Raw genomic sequence first — 26,055 nt, forward strand, 5'->3', positions numbered from 1 at the left:
CCCTTTTTTTTTTTTTTTTTTTTTTTTTTTTTTTTTGGTAAAGCAACTTTGAGGTCTTGGGGTGAAAGAAGCTATTTAAATGCTCTGTTATTATTTTAGGCTCTGATTCAGTAAAATGTATCAGGATACTCGCAGTTTGAAAACACCTACTTTGGGCTGAACTCATGGTGATGCCATCTTTCTGTAGAAGTTACCATATACTCTCCAGTTATCCCTATTGAAGATATATCCCATTGCAGTTTACTTATAGGGTAGAGCCGATTTCTAAAAGGAGAAAAAACAGTGAATTAATGGCAGCTCAGAGTACTGAAGCGTTCCTTTCCATGTTTTATTCAGACAGAAGAAGTCTGTGGCCGTGCCCATGCCACTTCTAGGCACAAGGTCCCCTCTACAGCTCCCTGGGCTGCTCAAAGCAGCTCAACTCCACAGTTGGAAAAACCAAACTTTTCCCAGAGCCAGAGCTCTTCCCCCAGCTCCCCCCCCTCCCATATTTGTATATATTTCACGAGGAGAGCTGGGCTGAGTTTGTTCATGAGCTGCAGTTCCTGGGCGGACCCCACGCACAGCTGGGTTCGCTGTGCCTGGATCCGCCTTCCCAGCCTGCAGCCTCATGAATGTGGGGCTGTGGGCTTGACATCGGAGAGGAAGAAGGATGGACGGGTCAACACCCTGAAGCCAAGCTTCTGGATCCAGAAAATGGGTTGCTGGAGGAGACTGGGTCTGCTTTCCTTGCTGCTGCTGTCCTTCTGTGAGTACAGAAATGTTTCTACTTGGGCAGTGTTAAGCAGAGAGGTCGTTTAGTTTTCCTTGCTCCAGAAAAACAGCAAATCGTTGACTTGTCCCCTGACAGCAATTAGGTGGAGGGTTGGGAATAGTGGAGAGCTTTGCAGCGATCTGATCGCAGTGCTGCTCCGATAGCATCAGCTGTGCGTTCCTCTTACGGAGAAGGGCGAGCGCTTGGCTCGGCGGAGACCGCTGCATGCTCGCCGAGAGCAGCTCCCAGATGTCAGTGTTTACAGCGCAGAAGTCTGTGCGTCGGTCAGCATGACTTGGTGGAAGCTTTTACTTTATTGAGGAAGATTAAAAGCGACCGAAGTGCACCGTGAAATGATCTGGCTTCAACAGTGTCCAGATGTGGTGACGTTTTATCAGCCCGGGTTTATGTGCAGCATTAATCGAACTATTGAAGATGGAAAGAAGTGGGGAGGGGGAGGAGAGCTGTCCTTGCAACAACATCTGGTTCTTCGGCAAACCTTTCCAGCACTTACGTAAAGATTTCTTTGTAATGAGTACCCTGTTAAGGTTTTGATAGCACTTCTTCAGGACTGCAGATAAAACCCTCCAGCAGCACTTGAAAACGTGCCCATCCGAGGTTTAAAGTCTCTTGTTTATATCCCGATGATTGTTTCATAACAAGGAGTAGATTTGTATATGAGCGAGTGTTATATACACATCTCCTAAGTATGTGTGTGTGCCGTTCTGTATATACAGCCCCAATGTATGTGTATACACACATATATCCCTATATAGTATATATTTATATATTTGCTCTCTTTTTGCAGTGAGCCCCTTTCCAGATACAGACCTGTTCCCCTTGGTACAGAATTTCCAATTCAACTAAAACTGCTTTTTGCTCAAAGCAATGAAGCCCTGGGGTTACAGTGCCCATATATTTGCATCCAATTGAAACAATGGGGGGCAGGGATCTGTGTCCGCGTCCACTTTCCATGGGTCCCCCTATCTACAGAAATGGGGAATGAAAGAATACAGCTGGTTGGTAATTTCCTTGTAGCGAGCAAACTCTTGCTGTGACTTCTGAAGCAGAGAGCCCCACGCAGGGGGATTTACAACATAAGGTCAGGCCAACTTTCAGAATGTTGCAGAAATACATAGCAGTCCTTACTGCAGATAATACCCTAAAGTATGGGTTGAAGTGTAGGATGCTATACTGATAACATCCTGCTAAATTAATCACATTTGGAGCAGCACTGAAGGAATTACTAGAAGGTGTTATTTAAAGCACAGCCTTGGGTTGTTTTTGGTAAGAAAGAAGACCACTAATTATCCTTCAGAAATACCTAATTTTGGAGTTATTTAACTTATGGTTTCCTTTTTCTAAAAGGCAGGGTTTTAATCTTAAAGAAGCCAAACCAAAACATATCATGATTACTAAGTTCATTTGAAAGGTTACGTGAATGATATGATGACAGCATCTGTCTCGGCATGGGGAAAAAAAAATAAGCCAAGGCGCTCTCTCTCTGATTTCGCTCAACAATGATATATGTTTACTGGAGCTACCTCCCATCCATCGAGTCTAGTGTTAATATCAACATTACAGTAATTCTGTGACAGTAAAAGCACCCTGGGGGCCCACTTTCCTTTGACGCTGAGAGAGGAGGGAACAGCAAGTTCCCCAAAATGGCTGAAAATATGCATTCAGTTGTTCTTTCAGCAGCAAATCCCCATAGTCACCCAGCCTCCCTCCAAAGAGCGACAGCAGTGGCTTGGTGACGGCAGTAAAGTAGCTCCTCTTAGCATAGAGATTTAGGAATTACCATAGAGAAAATGGCTGGATGGTGTTTGGCTATCCTGGAAAAGTTCTCCCAGTGCCAACTGAGTGTCCTCGGAGACTTTGTTATTCTCTAAGGGGTCACCCCAGGGCTGCTGAGACACAACTGTGGGATCCACACTGGCCATTCCCAACTCTTCAATCACCAGCATGGTCCTCAGTGTATCTGACTTCTTTGGTCCATATGCAATGGAAAAAAAGGCTGTAGCCTAAGAAATGCCTGAAATTTCAGCTCATGGATTTCCCTGATTCCCCTTTTCACCTCCTACCTCCAACAAAAAATACAGGGATCATTCAGGATGGGAAAACCTGTCCTACAGTGGAGGCTCACATATTTTACTGCCTTTAGCAGCTAGGAGCTGGGAGGTGAAATAGTCATGGTCTACAAAAAGTTCCCAGAAAGCTTCTGTCTGGCAGAGGAATTCCTCTTCCATCAGACAAAGGAGAAGCAAGATTCACATGCTGGAAGCTGAAAATAGGTGGTTTTGTGTTAGATCACAACATAGCAAAGTTACTCCAGCAGATAATTACTCAGACTCAGAACGCAGCAGGTTTTTGTTGCTCAAAGCCTTTGACAACTGAAAGACTATCTCCTAGGTAGATCACCACCCATCCAATGTCATAGGTTGCATATGGGGCTACTGCACTGTGCACGCTGTAATGCTCCGGCCTTCAAATTTATAATTAGGATTTTTCCTAGGGAAACATCTGCCCCGGAATTTCAGCAAGTATGTTCTCTCATGGCTTGCAGTCCTACCTCAGGATGTGGTACTGGAGAGGCCTATTCTATCCTCACAGTACTATCCAATGCCATTCCCACTTCTCCATTACCTTTTCAGCTGTCTCTGCCCAGAACTCGATGGGAGCACAGACCTCCTGCCTGCTTGCTCAGGGGATGGTCACCCTTCTCCTCTCACCAGGCTATGGGCCACACAACTCAGTGTCCCATGGCATGTATTGTAGCTGGCTCATAACCCAACATCCAGCTTTTCAGAGAGGGAAAATCACATGCGCTGCTTTGAGTCCACAGCTCCCAGCTTCTGAGTTTGGTCTCTATTTTCCTGTAACCATCTCCCATTAAAATGATGGCCCATTAACATATCCTGATGTTTTCTGCCATCTATTTCACTGCTTCCTACATGGCACCCTGATGGCTCCACAGAGAGCTGGAGGTGGTATCTCTTTTTGGATGGTGGCTCTTTGAAGCTGCATGCTCTTTCCTGCTTGCACAAACCAGTTCCTGTTTCCCCACTGAGCCTCTTTTGCTAAACACATAGACTGTATGTAATTCATAAATCATGACTGGGAGACCCAGGGCTGTCAGAGAAACATCTCTGTCTTTTGATCCATCCAACTCCTCTCTGACCTATCTCAGGCTCCTCAGGCATCTCATTCAAGAAGTTGATCTCCTATTTCTGAGGTCACCAGCGTGAAAACCAGGGGCTGCACTGTCACCAGAATGCTAGCAAGCTCCTCAGGCAGGGAAGCTATCAGGATCACACTGCAACAAACAACAGTTCAGACAGGAACCTAGGGTCAAATATGAATGAGTGAGAGGGTGAAAGGGAGGAAAACAATGAAGGGTCACCCTCTACTTCACAGACAGATACATGCATATGCAGAATGGGATCCAAGCAGCAGTCCAAGACTGATCCAGAGCAGTGAAGAACAGAGCCCTTCTCCCAAACCATGAAGTGTATGGAACAGGGTGCTACTCACCATGGCAGCAGGGTTGGCTACAACAAAGCTTCTCAAGAAACATCTTGTTTTGCTTTGACTTTGGAGCAACATATTCCCCAGTAAAGGGAAAAGCACAAGGAAAGCCCTGACGCTGTAGAACTGGAATCCTCTGCACAGTCGTGACTGGCATGAGACTCTGAGATAATGATGGATTATCCTGAATTCACCTTCACGCTTCGCCAAACCTGGTACTGCATTTTCTGCCACTGATGCAAGTTAGATAGACTCAAAAATAAGAAAACCAGCAGTGTAAATCTAGATTAAGTTTACAGAGAAAAGTCTCTGTTCTCTGTAAAAAAAGTTCTCTGTATCTCTCTAGAGATATAATTCCATAGCACTTGAAATTAAAACACACTGCTTTCTAAAAAAGCCAAAGCCAATTTTTGCTCTTAATGCTGTTATCAATATTGGATGATGGTCATAAATGATAGAATGGCATAAGTTGGAGAAGACCTTAAAAATCATCTAGATCATCCCTCTCTGCCATAGGCAGGACTGCCAGCCACCAGATCAGGCAGCCCAAGGCCACATCCAACCTGTCCTTTAATTTCTGTGTGATCACAAAGACATTTTGTGTAATGGTGATAAAAAAGTTCAGTCAGCTGAAGTCATGATATTTGCTAGTCCTCTTAGAGACAGTCCTGAGCAGATGTGTCCCATGTGTTCATTAAATAGGCAGAGAGCAATCATTGGCATTAAAACTAGTTAACAAGAAGCTTTTATTCTGAGGAAGCATTCAACTCTATTGCTTGTCTCTACAGCTTTATATTGCTCCATGAAGTTGATTTCCTTAGGACACGTTTTCCTCTCCCCTTAGTGGTAACTCTTTGCAGTAACATTTGCTTTCAGATAGCTGCCACGCTGTTGCGACTTGCCATAAACTAATGAACTCTCCCATGGATTGTCATATTTTCAAGGAAGTGCCACAGCTCATCTTGCTATTAAAAAAACAGTCCCACCAAGGAGATGAAATCAGCAGCTCCCACACACTTTGCTCTTTCCACATCTAATGCTTTGCACCATGTGCCAAGTGAAAGCCTCATGCAGGAAGAGCCCCAGTTCACAGGGAGACAACATCAATGATGGCTGCCTGCATTATGGGGCAGAGCTGCTTCTTCTTAGTGCTGGACTCCAACTGTGGGAAAGCACTTTCTTAGGGATCTTCAGAGAGAAACAAAGGGGTGGCTGCAAGGATGAGACCACTGTGATCCTGCCTCCAGAAAGGCTTTGTAAGGTCCATCAAAGTCATGTTTCTTTTCTCCATTTGGTTCTTTTAATAAGAGCCATATAGGGCTGAAACACTCCTGCCAGCTGCTGGTAGCTGTCAAGCTTTTAGGAGAAGTGGGAGAGCCTGCTTATCTTGTAATCGCCTCTGCAGCCCCTGCTCCCACCAATTACACCGCTCCAGGACATGGCCTTTCTTGGAGCTCTCACACTGCAGTGTTTTACTTCCCATTGATAAGCCAGGAACATGCCTGACAAGAGGCAGCTGATTTATACCACAGCAAATGCTTCTCCTCTGTGGGGCAATTAGTGTATCCATCTGTGCCCTGCAGCCATCCCTCTGGCTACTGCCCACACGGACTTAGGCAGGTCTGGGAACATACCTTCACCAAAGTGCTGCCCTGGAGTATACAGGATCGTTTACAGCTGGAGTCAAGATTTAAAGGGGAAAAGCCTTTTCAACATTTCCAGTGTGCGATTTGCAGCTATCAGCAGAAACAAACTGCAATGGAGAGCTGGTGCTGGGTGTCAATTTGCAGAGCCCCACTAACCATTTCAACCCCATGCCTTGGCTGGAGTTCCTGAAGCAGTCAAAGCTGGATATGTGATCTTTGCAGCAACGCTGGGGGTGGAGATACTGTCAACAGTCCCTCCTAACTTCAGCCGTCCCACACCAGAGTGCTTGTGCTCATGCAGAATGAGCCGTGGTGTCCCATCAACCAAGGGTCTGGCTCAGCCATGGAGCACAGCTGGGACATGACAAGGGACATCTGCCTGATGTCTCTAAAGAACTCACTGCCTGAGAGCATCTGAACACCAGCATCCAGCCTAGAAGAGACTGAATCAGCTGCTGTCTTGCTGCCTAAAGTATTTTTTCCACGCTAAATCTATCCCAAAATTAGCCCCAGTCATTGCACGAGAGCAGACAAGATCCTTTGCCGTACAGAGGGAAGTGACACAGAGACATGAGCAGCAGAATTAATCATCCTCCCCCAAATAGCCTCAGGGTACAAGCATCCCCCGGGGAGCCCGGTTCCTGTTGTGTCTTTAATATGTCAAAAGGCATTTTGTGCTGGTTGGAGGTGGTGGCAGACATTCCCACCAGGGGCATAGAGAACAGACCAGTTTACCCACTTATGTGCTGTATGAGGGACGCTTTAGGAAAAGCAAGAAAGATTTTTGCATCTGTATCCATGCTAGCCTTGGGTTGAAGTTCCCTCTGACAGCATAGAGCACTTTATGACTGATAGATCCGGCCTAAATGAGGGCAAAACTCAATGTTACACAGTAATGTTAGCAGACATAAAGAACAGGCAGCACTGGAATGTGTTGGTGGCAGTGCACTGGTGGGAAGCTATTGGTGCATCTCAGCCCAGGCCTCAGCCTTGCTCCCTCAAGCACCCATGGAACTGCAGCAATGCAAATCCAACCAATGCAAACCGGTCCATCACAGAAGTCCACCCAAAATACTCAGACCAGCTCCAGTCGAATGTCTCTTTGTGAACTCATCAAAGTCCTTCTAACACATGGCAAATCGAATGTGTGCCAGGAATTGCAAACTCCTCAGGAAGTTCATCTAAATGATCAGCAAACCATTTCCACTTAAAATAGAGCAAACCCTGTTGCCCAAATGTGACCCAGATAACGTTTCTGACACGTTTACCTACTTGGATGATATCTTTAAGTTGCACTTCCAGCCACCCACAGAGATCCAGGTTCCTGCAGAGCCTGTGAAGCATATACAAAGATAATTACTGGGCTTAATATGAAAAGAATTATAAAAACAAAACAAACAAAAAAGCTGTGCAGTACTTTTTCTTGGATTGCAGTAGTCAAAGGCAGAGAAGTGTTTGTAGCCGACTCCCATCTCTTTCTTCTGTTGTTGGATCTGCAGTAAGCCGGGCCCAAAGCAGCTCCAGGGCTGCAATCTGGATGCCTCCGAGGATGCAGCATGTGAATCCCATTCATCACGGGGTGCCTTTCAGGGGGGATGTGCTAACTCAGCCCTATGCCAACACATTGCTTCACCCTGCCAAGTCCCAGGTCAGTGGAGGCACTGGCAAAGCTGCTAAAATTGTTTATGAACATTGTACTCTGTGACTTCATCTTGAAAAATCTGCTTTCCCCCTGCCCCTGAAGGCATCTTCTGTCCTGATCCATCACCTGCTGGTAATGCTGGTGGATGGATGCAGGCAGCCCCCATCTCAGTCCATTAGCCCAGCTGCCCCAATGCAGCTTGGTTTGGGCTCAGCTGCCCAGTGGGTTACGGGGATCTGGGGTCTTCCCCCAGAGCTGGCTTGGCTGATGATTTAGTGCAGGTTACATGCTACGATTCTATGATACACGCATAGCTAAATGGGCTCAGAAGTAGAAGAATACTACCAGGTATCAATGACTGTTTCAAAGACAGAGAGAAAAAACAAGCAAACAAAGCAGTGCAAGGCCATTTCACTGATCCACGTTTTCTCCATCCTCAGTTCAACTTCACTGATTGCCAACCAGCATTAATGGCCAGAAGGGTGTCTGTAGCACCAACAAGAAGGGTTCCTGAAAGAGCCATGGTGCATACATTGAGTAGTGCCTGATGGAGTCATTGCTTTTGCTTCACCTGGTGCTCAAAGTCCTTCCAAAGCTGCAGAGTGCGCAGTGCCCTCCCCATTGTTTTGGATGGGGTTCTCCTGAGCTCTGTAACCACAGGTGCAATTAGCAAGCGGTTTTCTTACTCAGAGGAATCCTCCTTAAGGAGAAACATACCAGAGTAACCCATTTCAGGGAGTATCACAAAATCCAGAAAGATGCTTAAAAATAAGTAAAATAACCTTGGTCTTAATTGTTTTGTGCATAGAGTAAAGAGAGAGGATTTGCTTATACCAGCCTGTTGTGTGCTGTACGTAAATTTTCCATATCTCTTTTCTAATGGGTTGCAGCAGTGCTTGGATGCAAATTAGTGGTGAATAGATGGGGAAATCCTCCAAGGATTGCTTTGAACGTGGAAATGAATTTCAGCTCTGCCACTTCAGAACGCTTTTTGTTTACTTTCCACTGACATGAAATCGGCAGCGATTTCGCAGCATGCGGGATTGGTTAGCTGCTTACATAATGCTTAATAAATCCAAGAGAAATAATATAAAACACATCACCCAGTCTGGGAAGAGCAATGATAGCTCAGCTGTGTCACCAACCCGCCTGGCCACTGGCTTTTGGAGAAACATCTGACCAGTGCTGAGAGATGTGGGATGTGAGATGGGTGATGAGGAAAAATGCTCTTGCTGTCTTTGGAAGCCTCGAAGGCAATGCTCAAGGTACAACTCTCCCTTCTCATCCCATCCCGTTCTCCCAAGCACGTGCTCACACAACCAGATGCATCTGCTGCTCCAGGAAGCAGTGTAGTGTCACTTATTAGTTGTCCCCAGGATGTTCTGCAATAGCATAAGGGCCCTGCAAGCAGCAGGAGGGAGATGTGGCATGAATTAGCACAGGCAGTGGCTGTGGAGATGATGTGGAGAGGGGACATTTGGCTGAGATGTCAGCACTGGTGTCCCCAGCAAACAAGGTGGAAAAAGACGCAAGCAGGGGCTGCCAGATTCAACAGGAAAAGACTTGCACACTTAAAAAAGAGGTTTTCAGCCCAATATCCTTCACCTGACCCCTTCTTCCTTCTTGCCTCCCCCTGCAGGCACCTGCCTATACCTTTCTCCTTCTTGTAGAATCATTAAGGTTGGAACAGACCTCTAAGATTGAAGTTCAACTGCTGAAGTTCAACACCAACCTATCCCCACCATGCCCACTGACCACATCCCTCAGTGCCATATCTCCGCTGTTCTTGAACACCTTCAGGGATGGTGACTCCATCACTCCCCTGTGCAGCCTGTGCCACTGCATCACCACTCTGTCTGAGAAGAAATTCTTCTTAATATCCAATGTGAACCTCTGCTGGTACAACTTGAGGCCATCACCTCTCATCCTATTGCCGTCACCTGGGAGAAGAGGCCAACCCCCATCCCACCACAACCTCCTTTCAGGGAGTTGTAGAGAGTCATAATGTCTCTCATGAGCTTTCTCCAGTCTGAACAACCCCAGTTCCCTCAGCTGCTTCCTGTAAGACCCTTCTCAGCTCCATTTCCCTTCTCTGGACAAGATCCAGGTCCTCAATGTCTTTCTTGTGGTGAAAAAAACATTGCTCCCCTGTCAGTGTTGCTCCCCCTGCTGACCCTGTGCCCCACTTTGCTTTGTGGCACCCCTTGGTACTGGTGCTGCCTCTGTCCCACAGTGTGAGCAGGAAGAGGAGCAGAGCTGGGGATGCAGGGGTTAATCCCATCCAGCACAGTGCTGGGGCCAAGTTTGTAAGTGACTCTTTGCTATTTCGAAAAGAAGCTGCCTGGAAAGGGAAAGGAAAGGGAAAAAAAGAGAGAGAGAGAGGTTTACTTTACAGCCATCGTTATTTCATCTGCACAGTTTATACAATGGAAAATAAAAGCCAGGGAACGCTAAGTCAAATCATTTCTGTTTCACTAATGGTATGGAAATGGTTTTGTTTTTATAGGGGAAAAACAAATGTGAACTTGATGTGTGTGTGTGCGAGTGCTCATGCAGCTCCCCTCATTGCAAAGGGCAGAGCAGCGAAATCCAGAAATAAAAAATGACTCAGAGGCTGTAGGATCTATGAGTCAGTGGAGCTGTTGTTGTTTTTAAACACGAGTGAGAGCACAATATGGGCGACAATCACCCGCACAGCCCTCCCAGCCCCAGCAGAGGGGTGGAAAGCAGGATCTGGGGCAGGGAGCTCGAGTTCTCCTGGAGGAGACTTCTTGCCCGATTTCAGTGCCTCAAGCATGGCCAAGGTGGATGTGGTGGTGGCCAGAGGATGGAGGATGCCAGCACTTCTGAGAGCAGATGGAGAACCACTTGCTCCGTCCTCACCCATAGGCAAAGACATAGAATCACCACAGAAACAGGATTGGTTTGTGTTGGAAGGGACCTGTAAGATTACCTAGTTCCAACCTCTCTGCTATAGGTAGGGACACCTTCCTCTAGACCAGGTTGCACAAAGCATCTGCTGACTGAAATCAAACAGAAACCATCCCTGGGTGTTTTCAAGAAGCTAAACATGGCATTGAGGGACATGGTTAGTGGGGGATGGTGGATATGGGCTGATGGTTGGACAACATTACTGATGCTATGAAACCTCCCTGGCCACGTCCTCACCATGAAACATCCCCAAGTCCCAGAGCAGCACGAGATCACTTGCAGGAGGTACACCAGGAACATTGGAGATACCAAAGCAGAAGGACAGACAGCGTTTGGCTGACCTTGTCTCCCCAGAGTGAAGTTAGATCATGATGCCATTCAGGCATCTGAAAAAGATCTGAGAAGTCTTCTTGTACAATCCATACCCAACTCACTTTGTAATAGCACTGTGCATTATTTGCTAAACACTTCATACAAAGGCTTATTTTCATGAAGAAAAAGTAAGCGGTAGAGTAAGTTGGTTTCCAGCCTGTTTGAAGAAGGTCCAAACACACCAGAAACGTATACTGCACGTCTTTTTTGGCACTGGGAAGCACTGATGTCTAATGCAATCAAAGTCAACCCCTTTCTATTCACCAGGAAACATTACTGGCTCACTCCTCACTCCACACGCTCGCTGCCAAGTCCAGTATTTGTTACATGGGATGATGCAGGACCAGAGGGCAGAGCTGCTCCCTTGAACCCGATGCCGTGTGCGCATTGCCACTGTCCATGGAGAAGCCTCACAGGGGCAAGAATTGGGATATTGGGTCTGCTAGCTCCACTTAGTCTCCCAAAGCAGGAAATCCAGGGCCATGCTAGGCAGCTCATGCCAGACTGCCAGAAGGTTGCACAGCCCTGTGCGTCTTCCCCTGGAAACTGGGGATGTAAGAATTGCCCTGCTGCATTCTGCCCATGACAGCTCAGGAGTGATGGGGACAAGACCTCACGCGGGACAGCGAGTGAGCAGAAACAAGTGTTGTAAATAACAGGGAAGGAATTTGTTTGTTCTCATAACAATTTTATGAGTGGCTCTGTTAATGCAGAGCCATGTCATTGGCCATGGACCACAGCCCAGTGCAAAGCCTGCTCCTGAGCTGGGAGCGAAGAGAGGGCTCGTGGCTGAGCCCAGCACTCTATGCTGTGCCCACACCTCAATTTAGCACCCAGTGACTTGCCACAGGTCCCTGCTGCACCTCAACCTCATCCTTAAATCCAATTTAAGGACAAGATGGAGCATAACCTGTAGCTTACATGCAGGTCACCTGAGCAGGTCCTCTTCCGGTGCCTTTCAGGATGCAGGAGGCAGCCCTAGCACCTCACATCAAGTGCCTTTGCTGAAGTCCATTTGGTGTTGGGTTGTCACCAAAGAGAACAGCAGAGAGGACTTGAGAACCAAAGCTTTTCATCCAGCCCTGCAGCAGGGCAAATTGCCTGCGTGTACCACTGCTTTGGCTACAAAGTGATTCCTCTGCCCTCATAATGAACACACTGAGCTTCCACCTCCTTGCACTCAGGCTTGCTTCTTGCTCATTCACCCTGCTTGGGGTCAGCGCAGGTGGTGGTATCAGCCTGCTGCTGCCACAGGGGAGGCACTTCTGGCATAGTTTTCCCTTCCTCCTTCTACTTAAAAATTGCTTAGTATTCTCCCCATAGCATCTCTGAGGTCCTAGTTATAGATACCAGAACACTCGATCCCATTCTCATCTGCAGGAGAACAAGCCTTCCTATTGATAGGGAGCCAAGCTCCCTGGGAGCCCACCTCATCGGTGACTTCAAACCCCTTTTCCCAACTGTCTTTCCACAGTAACTTTGACTAACTGTACTATTTATTGGCTCACATCACATCCTTATGGCTTCAATTTATTTTTTGAAAACGCAACCCACATTTAATTAGTTTATAGTTTGTTCCAAGTTTTGCTTATCCAGCTTTTTTTTTTTTTTTTTTTTTTTTTTTTTTTTTTTTTTTTTTTAAGTTTGTATTTTGATGTTTAGCATTTGCCTTAGCAACATCTGGAACCCCTTTATGGAAGCGTATTGTTACTTTTACTGCTCGTGCAGCTTTATTAAATCATCCGCGTATTAATATTGAAAGTGTTCATCTGGGTCTCATCATGGCCAAGACAAGTGATGTGGCAGCTCAGTTGTACCTACGAGCTCATGCTTCAAGGACACAATGTTCTGGAGAAACTCGCAGTGGGCTTTGTGTTCTTCGTTTGAGTTTTAGTGGGAGAATTAGGAGGGGGAAAAAAGAGATGTATTCCTGCTCTGACCTTTCTTGCAGATAACAGCATAGAGGGCTGAGCTAGTTTAGAACAATTTGTCTCCAAAGAGTTTTGTCTGGTTACTGCTGTATTTCTGGCTCTCATTTCCATATTTAACTCTTTCATCCTCCCTGGCTGCCTTGCTCTGCAGTGTAGCTGACTCTAAGCCTGGCACTGTGCTCCCGTGGGGCGTCAATAAGTAAATATCAGCCCTGTGGGAATGAGTAAATAAAGAGCAAACCCCCAATGGGTGTTGAGCAATGAGGGTGGTGCAGGCACAAGAGGAGAACACTGACCAGCAGGCACAGATGTAGCAATGGCCGTCCTTGCTGTCCCACCAACAGACCTTTGTGCCTCAGCAGCCCGAAATAAACCTTGTTAACAATGGCAGCACGGAGCAGCCCGGTTGTGTTGGGATCCCAAAATGAAAGGAACCCAGGGAAGAGCAGGAGCACTGAGCTCTGTCTCCACGTGCCACAAAACTTGTATTTCTCAATGCATCCATTCAGCAAATACCTTTTTTTTCCCCTGGGTACTTTACCAAAGGTTGTAAGGGAGCAGCTTAAAGGTGGGCAGACTTCCTACAGGAATGACTGCTTTTCTGCCCTGTTTGGAGTTAAAATCTCCCACACAATCCTTCTCTACCTGCAATGAAAGTTCACTGTAAGATGTACAGATGGTCCATACCTCTGCAAAGTAGCTGCTGTAATTCAGGTTCCCATCTGAGTGCTGCTGAGTCTACTTATCAAGTACATGCTAGCATGTATTTATACATAAGCCTTTCAGTGGCTTCATAAAAAAAAAAAAAAGTCAAAGGAAAAAGAAAAATACATCTAGCAGCCTTAAAACAGGAAGTTTAAATTTAGCTGGGATTTATTCCTTAACCAAGAACAGTTCCTTTAAAAATAGAGATAACTTGCTCCTGTCTGGAGGAAGCTGCCTCCACGGGGCCAGTGCAATCGCATCAGCTCATTGCTTTGCCATCCTCTAAAACACATTGGACTGAGCAATGGGGTAGAACAAATGCATGCAGAAGGAGAGTCACTTTGGGCTAAAACTTGCTGAAAGTGGCCAACTGCTGTCCCCTGTGCCCACAGCCTGCTGTGCCGGTGCACGCCGCAGCCTGAAGACCAACCTGTGCAAGTGGTGTGACTCCACGCCGCCAGCCTGTGAGCGGGAGGTGTGCTACAGCAACTGCAACCTCAACTCCTACTGCGAGGACCCCTTTGAGATCTGCGTGGCCATATGGTGAGCTGGGGACATGGGAAAAAGGGTTGGTTGGTGGGAATGTGCTCATGGGGACCCCATGCCATCGACATCACTAAGGGCTTTCTCTTCCTCCCCCATTGCCTCCATTGTAATCATAACTGAGATGCAACTGGGTCTTAACTATAATTAGGAGTGGTTTATTTTCTAAATAATTTATGCGCATATGTGCCCCACACAGCATCGCAAGCATGTTATGTTTCCTCTGTACCCACATAAACCTGAATTTAGCTTTGCAAGCTGAGCCTGCTGCACAAAGCCAGCAGACGTGATGCCCAAAGCTGTGATTTCCTCCTGCATCAGGATGGGAAAAGCCTGCTCCAGGTGCAGGGATGCAGAGGGAGAGTTGCTGCCCCAGAGGTCTGTCCCCACCTGGGGCACAGACATCTACACCCGTACTAGGCCACTGGCAACATCCCCAGGGAAAAGCCCTATTGGCTTTTGCTGGAAATGCCTGGAAAGGAAATGTGTTCTGGCATTTCAAGCATACACCAGGATGAGTGAGCACCTCCTCCAACTTTCTGGCCTCCCATGAGCAAAACTAAAGTGCATTTTGGGTCTACCCAAAGTGATTTTCTCCTCTGTCCCTTCTAATTCGGCTGCCAGAGTGAAATCCAGGAAGCACATATTGCTAGGCTTTATCTCAACCTGCTAATTAGTGTGAACACTGGATTGCCTGGCTTTCAGTAGACTTTTACCTCAATGTAATTACTGCATTATGGACTGGAAAAAAATAACAAAAGCAGAAGACCAACAAGAAACCCAAACAAATAAACAAGGTTGCCTCTGACCCAAATTTCCCTGAGCACAGATATGGAGAAAACCTTAAAGAAGTCCCATGAAGACCCAAAAGGACATGGGGAGAACAAAGGACAGGGATGTTTCACCCAGTCCAGCAGAAGAAGGGTGACAAATGTGGGTTATTTCCCCCAGTTCTATTTCCAACATCCCAGCTGACTCAGAAAGAATTGTGAAATCTCTCCATACCTCCATCTTCCTCCAGAAACAAGGGTCTACAATGGCACTCTGTCTCAGCAGCTGTTCCTTTGCTCCTCATTAGCTCTTAATTACTCACTGGCTCTAGAGAAGATAAGCTGATCCACCTTAAGTGAAGGTCTTCTGAGCGCTGAACTGCTGCCTCTCATGCCATGTGAATCACCCCAATCAGCTCTGCTCCAGCTCTTCCCAGCAGCTTGTCCCACCTCCAAGCTCTAGCAGCTACCACCACCTGCTCTGGAAGGAATATACCCCAGTTCGTGTCCAGCCATTCCTAAATGGATATCTTGATCTCGAAGGTTTTTTCCAACCTAAATGATTCTATAAATCATCCAGGCACCCACATTACTGAGGAGCTTTGCCATTTGCTCCCCAGGCTTCTCCTTCACCTATCTTGGTAAGTGCAAGGCCATCTCCCACCCCACAGTCTTGCCTCTATAATTACTTTCCTCCAACTATTAGTCCAGTTAGTGACGGGAGAGAGCAAGCCCCAACAGGGGAACATTTATCTCCCTGCATTATCTTACTTGTCTCAAAATTAACTCCTTTCAGAAGGACCATACCCCATGGTATAAAGTAAAATCTGTCTACCAACAGGACTAGCCATAAGGCAAGCAATGCATTTTAATGTGCTCTTTCTCTGCCCAGCTGGTTCTTATCTCAATCACATCGTGTTCATGCTGCAATTGGCAGTGGATGCTGGTGGTGCTCAATGAGCTTCACCTGGGGGTTTGGAGGCAGATCTGTTTCACCATGTTCCAGCACAGCTTATAAACACAGCTATGGCCTCACCGTTGTCCAGGAGCTGTATCAAACTCACGTTACTATTTTGAAGTGCCAAATATCAGAATGTCCCTGGAGGTGTTCAAGGCCAGGTTGGATGGGGCCCTGGGCAGGCTGGTCTAGTATTGAATGTGGAAGTTGGTGGCCCTGCCTGTAGTGAGGGGTTGGAGATTCATGATCCTTGAGGTTCCTTCCAACCTGGGCCATTCTGTGATTCTGTGAAATAGTCCCCGGTGACTGGTGACCCAAGGACTCTTTTCCCTCAGGTGGGCACAAGCAGTCATGCAAAGATGTTGTGTAAGCACCAGCAATTAGCCCAGGGCAAAAGATGGGGCCAAGCAGCTCTGCCAACACATGTGCTGAGAGGAGAAGGATGGAGGAATGGTGCCTCTGGCACTGGGAAAGGAAGAATTTTACTCAAACCCTGCTCTCAGCCTCAGGGCTGGCCCTACCTGACCCAACAAACTTGTGAATTATCTGTGGAAAACAACAGAGTGCCTGGCTCAAGTCCCACTATTGGCGTGCTCTAGAAATTTCTCTTTCGCCATCTGGAACAGAGAAGAGGATTAAATAAATCCTCTCAAAAGTATATATAATGAGAATTACATTAGAGCCACCACTAACACGTCCTCTCATATACAGCACAGAACTGATGATCAGCAGAAGGCTCAGACGACATGCAGGTGACAATGGCCTGTGGTTGTGGGTGGCTGTGCGTGGCTGTGCCACTAACCTAATGCTTTGTTGGTTCATTTGGCCCCTGTAGGAGACAGGACAATGACAGCATCAGGATCAGCACACTCTGCCACAACCCCCACCGCCCCATAGAGAACCTCATGGTCCCCAACTACAACACCTCGCGCTGCATCATGACCCACCAGCCCAGCGAGGATGGCATCATCTACATCTGCGGCTGTGTGGATGAGCAGGAGTGCAACGATAAGCTTATCTTTGAAAATCATACTAATGGTGAGTACCTCTGCTGATGTTATTTGAAGTGAGAAGGAGCACTCAATGCTAATGACAAACAAGTTGCATGCTGGGAGCCATGCAATTTCACATTTCCAAGAAAATGGGCACACATGCAATGTCTGTTTTGACCTCCTGTATGAGGTAGGTAACATTTGTACCCCATTACTGCTGCCCTGAGCCCAATAGTTTTCCAGTGGCTCACCCTTCCCTACCAGAAATGCCTCCTGAGAACATCAGGAGATGGAAAATCCACCGTGTCCTGCAAAGGGCTGCACCCTTTGGCATGGAGTGAATCAACAAGGCACCCAAAAGCTGAGGTAACCCTGAACAAGCCTATGCTCTGAGGGCTTTAAAAAAAATATCACACCATACATCCCACACCAGCAGACCAGGGGAACACCTGGTGCCCACAAGGACTGGCACCCAGCAGCGGGTGGTGCAGGGAACACTCTCCTGATGCAGCATTTCCCTGCAGATGGCTGCAGGTCCAACAGGAGCTGTGAATCCACTCCCACTAAGAGGCAGCTTGTGTCTCTTCCTCGGGAGGGTCATATGCTTTGCAAAAGCTGCTAACTGGACCCTGAACCTCTTATGGCCTTGTCCAAACCTCTGTAGCTCTGAATGGACCACATCTGTCCCATCAGGCATCCGATCCATATCAGTGGCAAAGCAAAGCCCCTCTGATTCTCTGCAATTCATGAAATGCTGAAAGTGAGGCTAAGTATAACCTGCAAGCCAGCAGCACAGCTTCTTGCACAATGCTAGGAAAAAAAAAAAAAAGAATCACATAAAATGCAAATTCTTAGAACAAACAAGCCACTTTAAATGGAAGCGAATGATGCTAAATTTGGCAGTTTCTTGCTGCTTGCTGAGCCAAACATAACAGGTACACACGCTTCTAGAGAAAGATAGTCTAATCTTAAAGCTGGTGCCAGCATATATAATTTCACACCAAAATGACAACTGGCTCATTGGAAATGCCACCCGCAGCCAAGACTTTCACAAACAGCCTCCTTGTGCCAACCAGCATGCAAAACACCAAAAGCCAGAGCTGGGCAACGCGTGGGCCCTGTGGTTGTCTGCAGGGAAGACAGAGCAAAGCTGCTGCTCTAGGAAGCAGGGACAGGAGCTGTGCTGCAGCCCTCCATGGCATCAGGAAGCGGCATCCTCAGGAAGGAATCTGCAGCAATTACTGCTTTCAGGACTTGTGCACGCAACACCCTTAAAAGTCTATTCTCTTGCTTCAGAGTTTCAGAGATGGGATCTGAAGCATCGGGAAAAGCCATTAAAGCAGTAGGTGATATCCAGGCCTCGCACTTTCCAAAATAAACATATTCCTGAGTTAGTTATTGATTTATATCAGTTTAGGTTGATCTTGTGGTTTGAACCTGATGCCTATTTTAGAAACGCTTTCACAGCCTTGCAGAAATTAGCTGCAGCACGTTTTTTGAAATTTGCCAAGGAAAATAGCAAAATGCTCTGTTTTTCCAGAACCTGAATTATGATCTGCACATACTGAGGTCAAGCAGCAAGAGTTTTGCTTATGGAATGATTCTTATCCCTCTTCCCCTGGGTTATTATACTTGGCAGGAAAACCTCTGAGTAAGATTTTACTTGAATATCTCTACTGAAGTCAGCATGTTTATTCCAGGAATCGCGAACATCAAAGCATCACACAATTACACGTTGCGCAAGGGTTAGGGTTTTGTTCCCCCCCCAGTGATCTGAAGGCAGACGGGCTTAAGAGCCATGAAACAACAGGGAGCTGCCTGGGCAGTGCCAGTGCTGCACTGCAATGATAAGTGATAGTTTGATGGGCTGATGGTTAGACTAGATGATCTTAGGGGTCTTTTCCAACCTTAACCATTCTGTGACACTCAGACGGCGCTGAAGCAATGCTCGTTTATGGCACCATATCTCACGGTTTTCAAAGCCACCCTCATGGGCAGGAGGGCCCAGTTCCCACACAGATGCCAGCAGCTCGATGGTACTACGGCCGCACTGGGGTGCGAGCTGCAGCCTGGTGTGCAGGGCTGGCTTCCTGCACCTTCACTTGACAAAACAGCCCTGACTCCAGTACTGAAATGAATGGCTCTCTAATAATTGCATACATCTGGGTTCTTACTCTTTGCTCAGATGGGATTTGTGTGCAGCCTGCATTACCGCCCTGCGAACGGCTGCGCCTTATTAACCACCCTGCATATTTTCCTCCTACGCGCGATCAAAACAAGATGTCGTGGGCCCCTCAAGGCAGCTCCTTCCTCCATGCTTCCCTCCCCGCAGGCTACTCCATGCTGCAGAGCAAGGAGGTCATCCCAGTGGCCGCCATCAGCCTCCTGCCACCGCTGCTGGTGGCGGTGATGATTACTGTCATCTTCTATCTCTGCCGCACGCAGAAGCAACGCAAGAGGGCCAAGAGCTGGGTTGGGAAGCAGGGCCAGGGTCCGGCACTGCAGGAGCCAGGCAGGGCTGCCGAGCGGGACGAGAAGCTGTCTGTGCTGATGGATGATGGCCCGGCCGCCATGAACCCCACCTGCGCCAACAGCCTCAACCACAACACTGAGCTGCTGCCCATTGAGCTGGACGAGATGGTGGGCAAGGGGCAGTTTGCGGAGGTGTGGAGGGCTAAGCTGAACCACAGCAGCTCAGGGCAGTATGAAACAGTGGCGGTGAAGATCTTTCCCTGTGAGGAGTATTCTTCCTGGAAGAACGAGAGCCAGATCTTCACGGACGCCAGCCTCAAGCATGACAGTGTTCTGCAGTTCCTCACGGCTGAGGACAGGGGCTCCGGGCCACGCAGGGAGTACTGGCTCATCACCGCCTACCACAGCAGGGGCAACCTCAAGGACTATCTCTCCAGACACATCCTGAGTTGGATGGACCTGCAAAAAATGGCAGGGTCACTGGTGAACGGGGTGGCCCACCTCCACAGTGATTACACAGCCTGCGGCCGGCCAAAAATCCCCATTGCTCACCGGGACATCAAAAGCACCAACATCCTGGTGAAGAATGAGCAGGAGTGTGTGATCTGTGACTTCGGCATTGCCATACGCCTCGACCCCTCACTGACGGCAGATGACTTTGCTAACAGCGGGCAGGTGAGTATGAACCTCAGCACCCCTTGGACAGGCATGCATGCCATCAAATGCATGACCCTGGGTGGGAGACGTGGCCTTTACAAATAGGGCTGTCTTCACACCATGCCATCTGGAGCTTAAGACGTCAGCCACGTGCTCCCCAGCCCCTGCTAACCTCTCTTCTTTGCGCACAGGTGGGCACTGCCAGGTACATGGCCCCAGAGGTCTTGGAGTCCAGGGTGAACCTGGAAGATCTGGAGTCTTTCAAGCAGATGGATGTCTATTCCATGGCCCTCGTTCTGTGGGAAATGGCCTCCAGATGTGAAGTGGTGGGAGGTAGGAATGTCACACGCAGGTTTGTCTTGCACCTCTTAGGCTCCTTTCCTCTATGTACAGGGACCTTCATCCACTCACATCCCTGGTGGTGTTGGTGCTCCACCCCAATGCAGGGTTGTTCATCACAGGACCTGGATTCAGGTGGCTGCTGAGAGCCGGTGACAGATCTCACCTAGGGCCTACCTCTGCCCAGCCACCCACCTAGGGGGCTGGAACTATGGTTGAGGAGCAGCAGAGGTGATCACAGGTGATCCCAGCCACAACACTGAAACCATCCAACTCTGAGCACTGGCCACAGAGGTGGGAGCAGACATATTGGGGTTCTTTCCAGTATACACCTTTGGTTCCGGGAAGAGGTCAGGCAGTCCATCAGTCTCATCTCTGAAAATAGCATTTACACAAAAATCTGATGCTACACTTCTGCACTCAAATTCTAAACTATTTCCAGATCTGTTTATTTATGCAGACGCATAAGAACAAATTTCTTCTCACCCAGTAGGCCACGCCAAAGCACTGCAGTGAGAAAATCATCATAATACTGCTTCTTTGCAGAGGTAAAGAATTACGAGCTGCCTTTTGGATCAAAAGTGCAGGAGCAACCTTGTGTGGACACCATGAGAGACATTGTGCTGCATGGCAGAGGGCGGCCTGAGATCCCTAGCAGCTGGTTGGTGCACCAGGTAAGCCAGGAGCAGCTGGCTCAGAGGCAAACCATCCTGTCCTTCTCTACTGACCCATCCTGAAGATTACTATAGCTGCAATCAAATCAGTGTGGCTGGCTGAGCTCAGATAAGCTCCCCTAAATCCACTTCCCCAGTATGGAAAAGCCAACAGCCAGGGATACAGCAGAATTCACAGCTGGTAAATCAATGGTCAAGAGCAGAAGTTATGAATGCCAAGTAATGACATTTGGTTATCTTGTGTATGCTGAAGCACAGCCAAATGGAGCATCCAGACTTCTGCCTACTTTGTCAAGGAGTTTGAAGTTTAGAGGTTATCCTGAATTTCATACATGGAAGAAAGGACTTCCAACTTGTACAAGGAAAGGGGAAGACAGGCAGCACTTTCCTCGAAGTGAAACAGCTTGAAGACACGCATAAAGCTGACAGAAGGGAAAATGCTGGATTAAGTCTTCCCAAGGGAAAGCCTTTCACCATCTTTTAGCTCAGAAGGCCTGAGAGCACAGCATTTTAGTATGGAAAGCATAGCCCAGCATGCTAGAGTAGATGCACTTCAGCAGTAATGAGGTATGCTGTTCTAGAATCATCCACATACACTCCCAGAACAACCAACTACAGAAACATTGCACCCAAATGGCCTTCTCTTCCCCAGTACTTCCATTCATGAATTGAGGACACAAGGGACTGAGCACAGTTTTCAGATCTCACCTGAAGTGGTGCTTCTTAAGTTTCACGTGCCTTGGTGAAAATCACCATACATTGATCACCATTTCAGCTCCCCCCCAGAAAGCTGAAACAGAGTCTTTGGGCTTGCAGAGCCCTGCAGTGCTCTGGCATTGATCATCACAGGTCATTTTGTACCTATCCATAAAACACACTGCTTCCTTCCATCACACAACACACAAACCCAGAATTTTCAAAAAAGAGATAGAGTAAACAGTAACAAATTACTGTGGTTTCTGTTGGCCTATCAACGAGTTTATCAGTGAGCTCATTGAGTTTGCCCTGCCTTCTTCCTTTATGTAGTAAAACACAGAACTTAAATCAGCACAGCTGCATGCTTGAAGCCTTTGAGTATTCATCTCAGATGCTCACCTCCCAGGTCTCTGATAAACTTTGAAACCACAGAAAAAAAGCACAGAGGCTTGGGCTGTCAGAAGTCACTCTCTAATAGAGCCTAACCATACCTGTGCTGTGTGCTGAGCTGAAGTGCTGACTGCAGTTACTGCTGAGAAATAACACTGCTGCCACAGCTGGGCTGGCCTAGCACACAAACAGAGCAAGGTTTATAAAAGCTGCTGCCTTTATAAGACCTGATACTCACTGGGGATGAAGAACAAAAAAAGTCATGTTGCGTTCCTGAAAGTTTGACTAGTATCAGTCAGAAGCAGCTTGCCACAAACCTGGCTTTACATCGTTTCCCCAGGCTGCAGCATAGGGCAGCACCATCTGCTGGGAGGCAGCAGAAGTCTTCCAGGAGCTGCTGTTTGGAGGACGTGCCGGGTGACACCAAGATGAGGGGCCTGAAGGGAAAGCACCAGCAGGTGTTGGTAGCTCTGCTCCCGCTGTGGGGTTGGAACCAGATGATCTGCAAGGTCTCTTCTGACTCAAGCCATTCTGTGATTCTCTGTTCCCATCAAAGCAAACCCAGGGGATGCACAGCTCCAAATGCTACTTCTGCAGTGCTCCCTCTCAGTGAAGTGAGGGCCAAAGCAGCGGGCCCTGGTTTAGGGTTGCCAGCTGACATTGTTGGGGTCACAGCATTAAATCACCTCAGCTGACTCACCCAGAGCATTGCACATCAGTAGCCCCAACACAACAGTCTGCCAACTGCACAACAAAGCCAATTAAGACTTTTATCCCCAAAGCGGCCCAATTAACTCTTAAATGCCCATGCTCCCACCTCATTTTACCCCCTACTATTAAGAAAAGTGGGGTTTTCTCAGTGAAGTAAATTCCTAGAGGTGGTTCTTTACCACTTGTACTGGCAAAACCGAAGGCTGCTGCAGGGCAGGAGCAGCAGGAGCTGAACTCAGCACTGCTGCTAAAAACAACTTGTAGACTGTAACTGGATGCAGCATTGAGCATCCCCTGGAAATCAGGGTTACCAAGCACAAACCCTGCACTAAGCCTGCTTTGCAAGCATAACAAGGAGCACCACACTTACAAGGCGAACTACAAATAAACACGAAGATTGCAGGGTAGAGTAAGCACAGAAAGGTCTAATGACTAAAGAATACAACAACCCTGAGAGAACTTCAGTTAAACAAGCTCATTTTTGGATGCTAGTTAATTAGCCTCAAATCCTTCCAGCTGGGCTAACAGATGAGTGCTGACAGGAGCACTGAAATGCGCCCTCTGTCAGTTCTACTGCACGCTCCCGTTCCCTCTTATCTGTGTCCATTGTGCAAGGCTTTGTCCAACGAGCCTCCGAGCAGTACAGTGAGGTCAGGCGAAGGGGCAGCAAGGCAGGCGACAGCATGGCACATTGCTGTAGGATTCACGCTGTTCTTTCACCTTCATCTTTTCGGGTTCTCAATTGTAAGCTGAAATGCACAAAACCATGGGAAAAAAAACCACAAAGCTTTATTTAGAATAATGATTTTTCCACTGTGTCGCAACTTCTGTTGTCAGTGATGAAAAAAGCACATGATAGGAATTACAGAGTCAAAGGAAGGTTCGATGTAGCTGCTGCTGCTACTGCTAGCTTCAAAGGGGGAAAACATCAGTGCAGCACTTCTGTCCTGAGCCTAAAATACTGGGACTCTATTTGTGTGATTTTCTGAAGAGAGACATTACTGGGGTTTCTAACCATTGTAATCCAGAGGAACTGAGCATTTCGAAGAATGCTGAAGAGCACCCAATCCCACGTGAGCCATGATTTTATGGTGAGAAACTATTCAATGCAGTGCTGAACTACTTGGTGTGGTTTCCCCTATGAGAAAGCTGCTGAAACAAAGCCACGTTAAGAAGTTTAATTCCAGACTTACCATCAAGGTGCCCCTACCCAACCCTCTATGTGTGGGGGGACATCCAGAGCTGGGCTCAGCTCCCAGTGCTGTGGGTGACCACCTGCACCTCCCCTTTCCTCCTGAATTCAGGGTGCTCCATCTCAATGGCCAAGGCTGAGGAGATGGGGACGCGTTAGGGCCCTATCTCGACACACAAACATCACCACGTACCATAACTTACCTACTGCATTTCTGCAGGAAGCTGCCCAAAGCCCAGCAAAGCATAAAAGCTTTAGATCAGCTTCTCGCTCCTCTTTTCCCTTCCTTCAGCTCCTAACACCAACCCTTCTGACCGCAGGGGATGCGCTTCCTGTGTGACACCATCACGGAGTGCTGGGACCACGACCCTGAGGCTCGCCTCACCGCACACTGCGTGGCCGAGCGCTTCAACCTGATGGCGCAGATGGATTGCGACGACATCCTCAACAACAACACGGACAACGAGGTCGGCAAAACAGCCTCTGCGGGAGGGGAGCAGCAGGGCAATGATGGGAGCAGGAGCATGCCGTGATGCAGCAGCAGGGAGCCTCAGCATGAGAGTCCCAGGAAAGGAACTACAATATAGTGCATAACTTATTTATTACATCTGTTTCCTCCCAGTGATGGGCTGAACTGTGGAATCAATACTTTTTTTTTTTTTTTTTTTAAGTGCAACACTATATATGAACTGATTTTGTACTTACTTTAAGTGTATAATGGTGCAAAGCATTTCTTCTATTATTTTTTAAAACAATAACATTTAACCTTTTATTAATAAGTATGTGAACTCCATGCCCATCTTCAGAAGTTCTTCCAGGCTGTCACCAGGAGTTTCTCTTCTAACTGCTCACTCTGCACAGCTCACACACTTTTTGAATGGTGCACACACACACACACACACACACACACACACACACACACACACACACAAACACACCCCAAAAAGAAACCCCGAAAAAGATGAGATAGCAGCCTGAGATGTTACAGGTTGCAGTGGAACAAAGAGCATGGAAGTTACTCAGGTGAAATTCTTTCAACAGTAAAAAAAAAAAAAAAAACAAAAAACCAACAAACACAAATAAAACCAAGTGACCAATACAGGCACTGCTGATCCTGAGACCTCCTGCTGCTCTAAGAGATCTCAGTGTTGGTAAACTCCCTACCAGCACACCTCCCACACCCCTGCCACCAGTCTGGTCCCCAGCCACCCCCAACCAGATCTTACCACACTAACACTGCCAACACAAACACGTTGGCCAATTCTTCCTGCGGTTACTTCCCCTCCTCCACAGCATTACTCAACTTGAAGAAACATGATCAGACAGAGCAAGGACCTTTACTCCCCATAACTCCCAGACCGAGCCAGGCAACCTCTGCAGTAGAAAGGCAATTAACTGAATGAGAAAGGTAAGTCACACCACATCGAACCACAGCGTTGTGCAAATCTTAATCCTTTCACTCTTGTAAGCAAAAGGTAATAAAACCTCTTCCTGCTACCAAGAAGTCCTGCAAGCCCACACCTGATGTGCACCTACACAGAGGTTCTTTCAGGATAGTGTGAAAGAGGAATGCTTTGCTTGCCAGCACAGCATGCCTGGCTGCTCCTTCCTGTCACCTAACAGCGCTCAAGTGAGCCCCTTCCCTCAAAGCACACCTCCAGTTTGCCATAACAATACTCTTCCACACACACTAAACGTCAGTCTCATTTAACACATTAATGACTGTTCTCTGTAAGCCCAGAAGGAACAGGAGGCACTAGGCAGCTTTCATCACACCAAACTCCCTCTAAGTTGTCAAACCCTTCTTTCATTTAGCATTCAGTGCAAAGTTTCCTCACTATACTTTCATCAAGTTTGATCATAGCAACGATCATAACAAGTTTGATCATAGCAACGATGTATATATTTACTACTTCTTCCCAATTCAGTTTGAGAGGTGTATAAGTCTCTGTCTGGCCTTCCAGAGGTGATAGGGACACAGAGTGGAATCAACCTGTGCAAACTGGAAGTTGAAGGCTGCTCATGTGCTTTTGAAGGCTGAAAGGGAAATCCTCCTAGAGAAGCAGGCCTTCCTCTAGACTTGACAGTTTCCACTGCAGATATTCTTCTCAAAAGAATGCTTTCAGGCAGAGAGAGGGGAACAGACTGAGAA

General features: G+C 47.5%; 1 protein-coding gene across 1 annotated transcript; it reads left to right on the forward strand.

Moving 5' to 3' along the window:
- The first annotated feature begins 361 nt into the window (after positions 1 to 361).
- Positions 362 to 24,679, forward strand: LOC122164809 (TGF-beta receptor type-2-like). Its single transcript, XM_042827176.1, is given in 9 exon segments — positions 362 to 442; positions 444 to 476; positions 478 to 748; positions 13,902 to 14,052; positions 16,616 to 16,818; positions 19,105 to 19,919; positions 20,093 to 20,234; positions 20,787 to 20,914; positions 24,224 to 24,679. Coding segments are annotated over 9 exon segments (2,037 nt in total). The 3' UTR covers positions 24,437 to 24,679.
- The last annotated feature ends 1,376 nt before the right edge of the window (positions 24,680 to 26,055 follow it).

Source organism: Centrocercus urophasianus, unplaced genomic scaffold (assembly GCF_019232065.1).
Source record: "Centrocercus urophasianus isolate 14NV4802_14NV808 unplaced genomic scaffold, USGS_Curo_1.0 seq_28, whole genome shotgun sequence".
Taxonomy (NCBI): domain Eukaryota; kingdom Metazoa; phylum Chordata; class Aves; order Galliformes; family Phasianidae; genus Centrocercus; species Centrocercus urophasianus.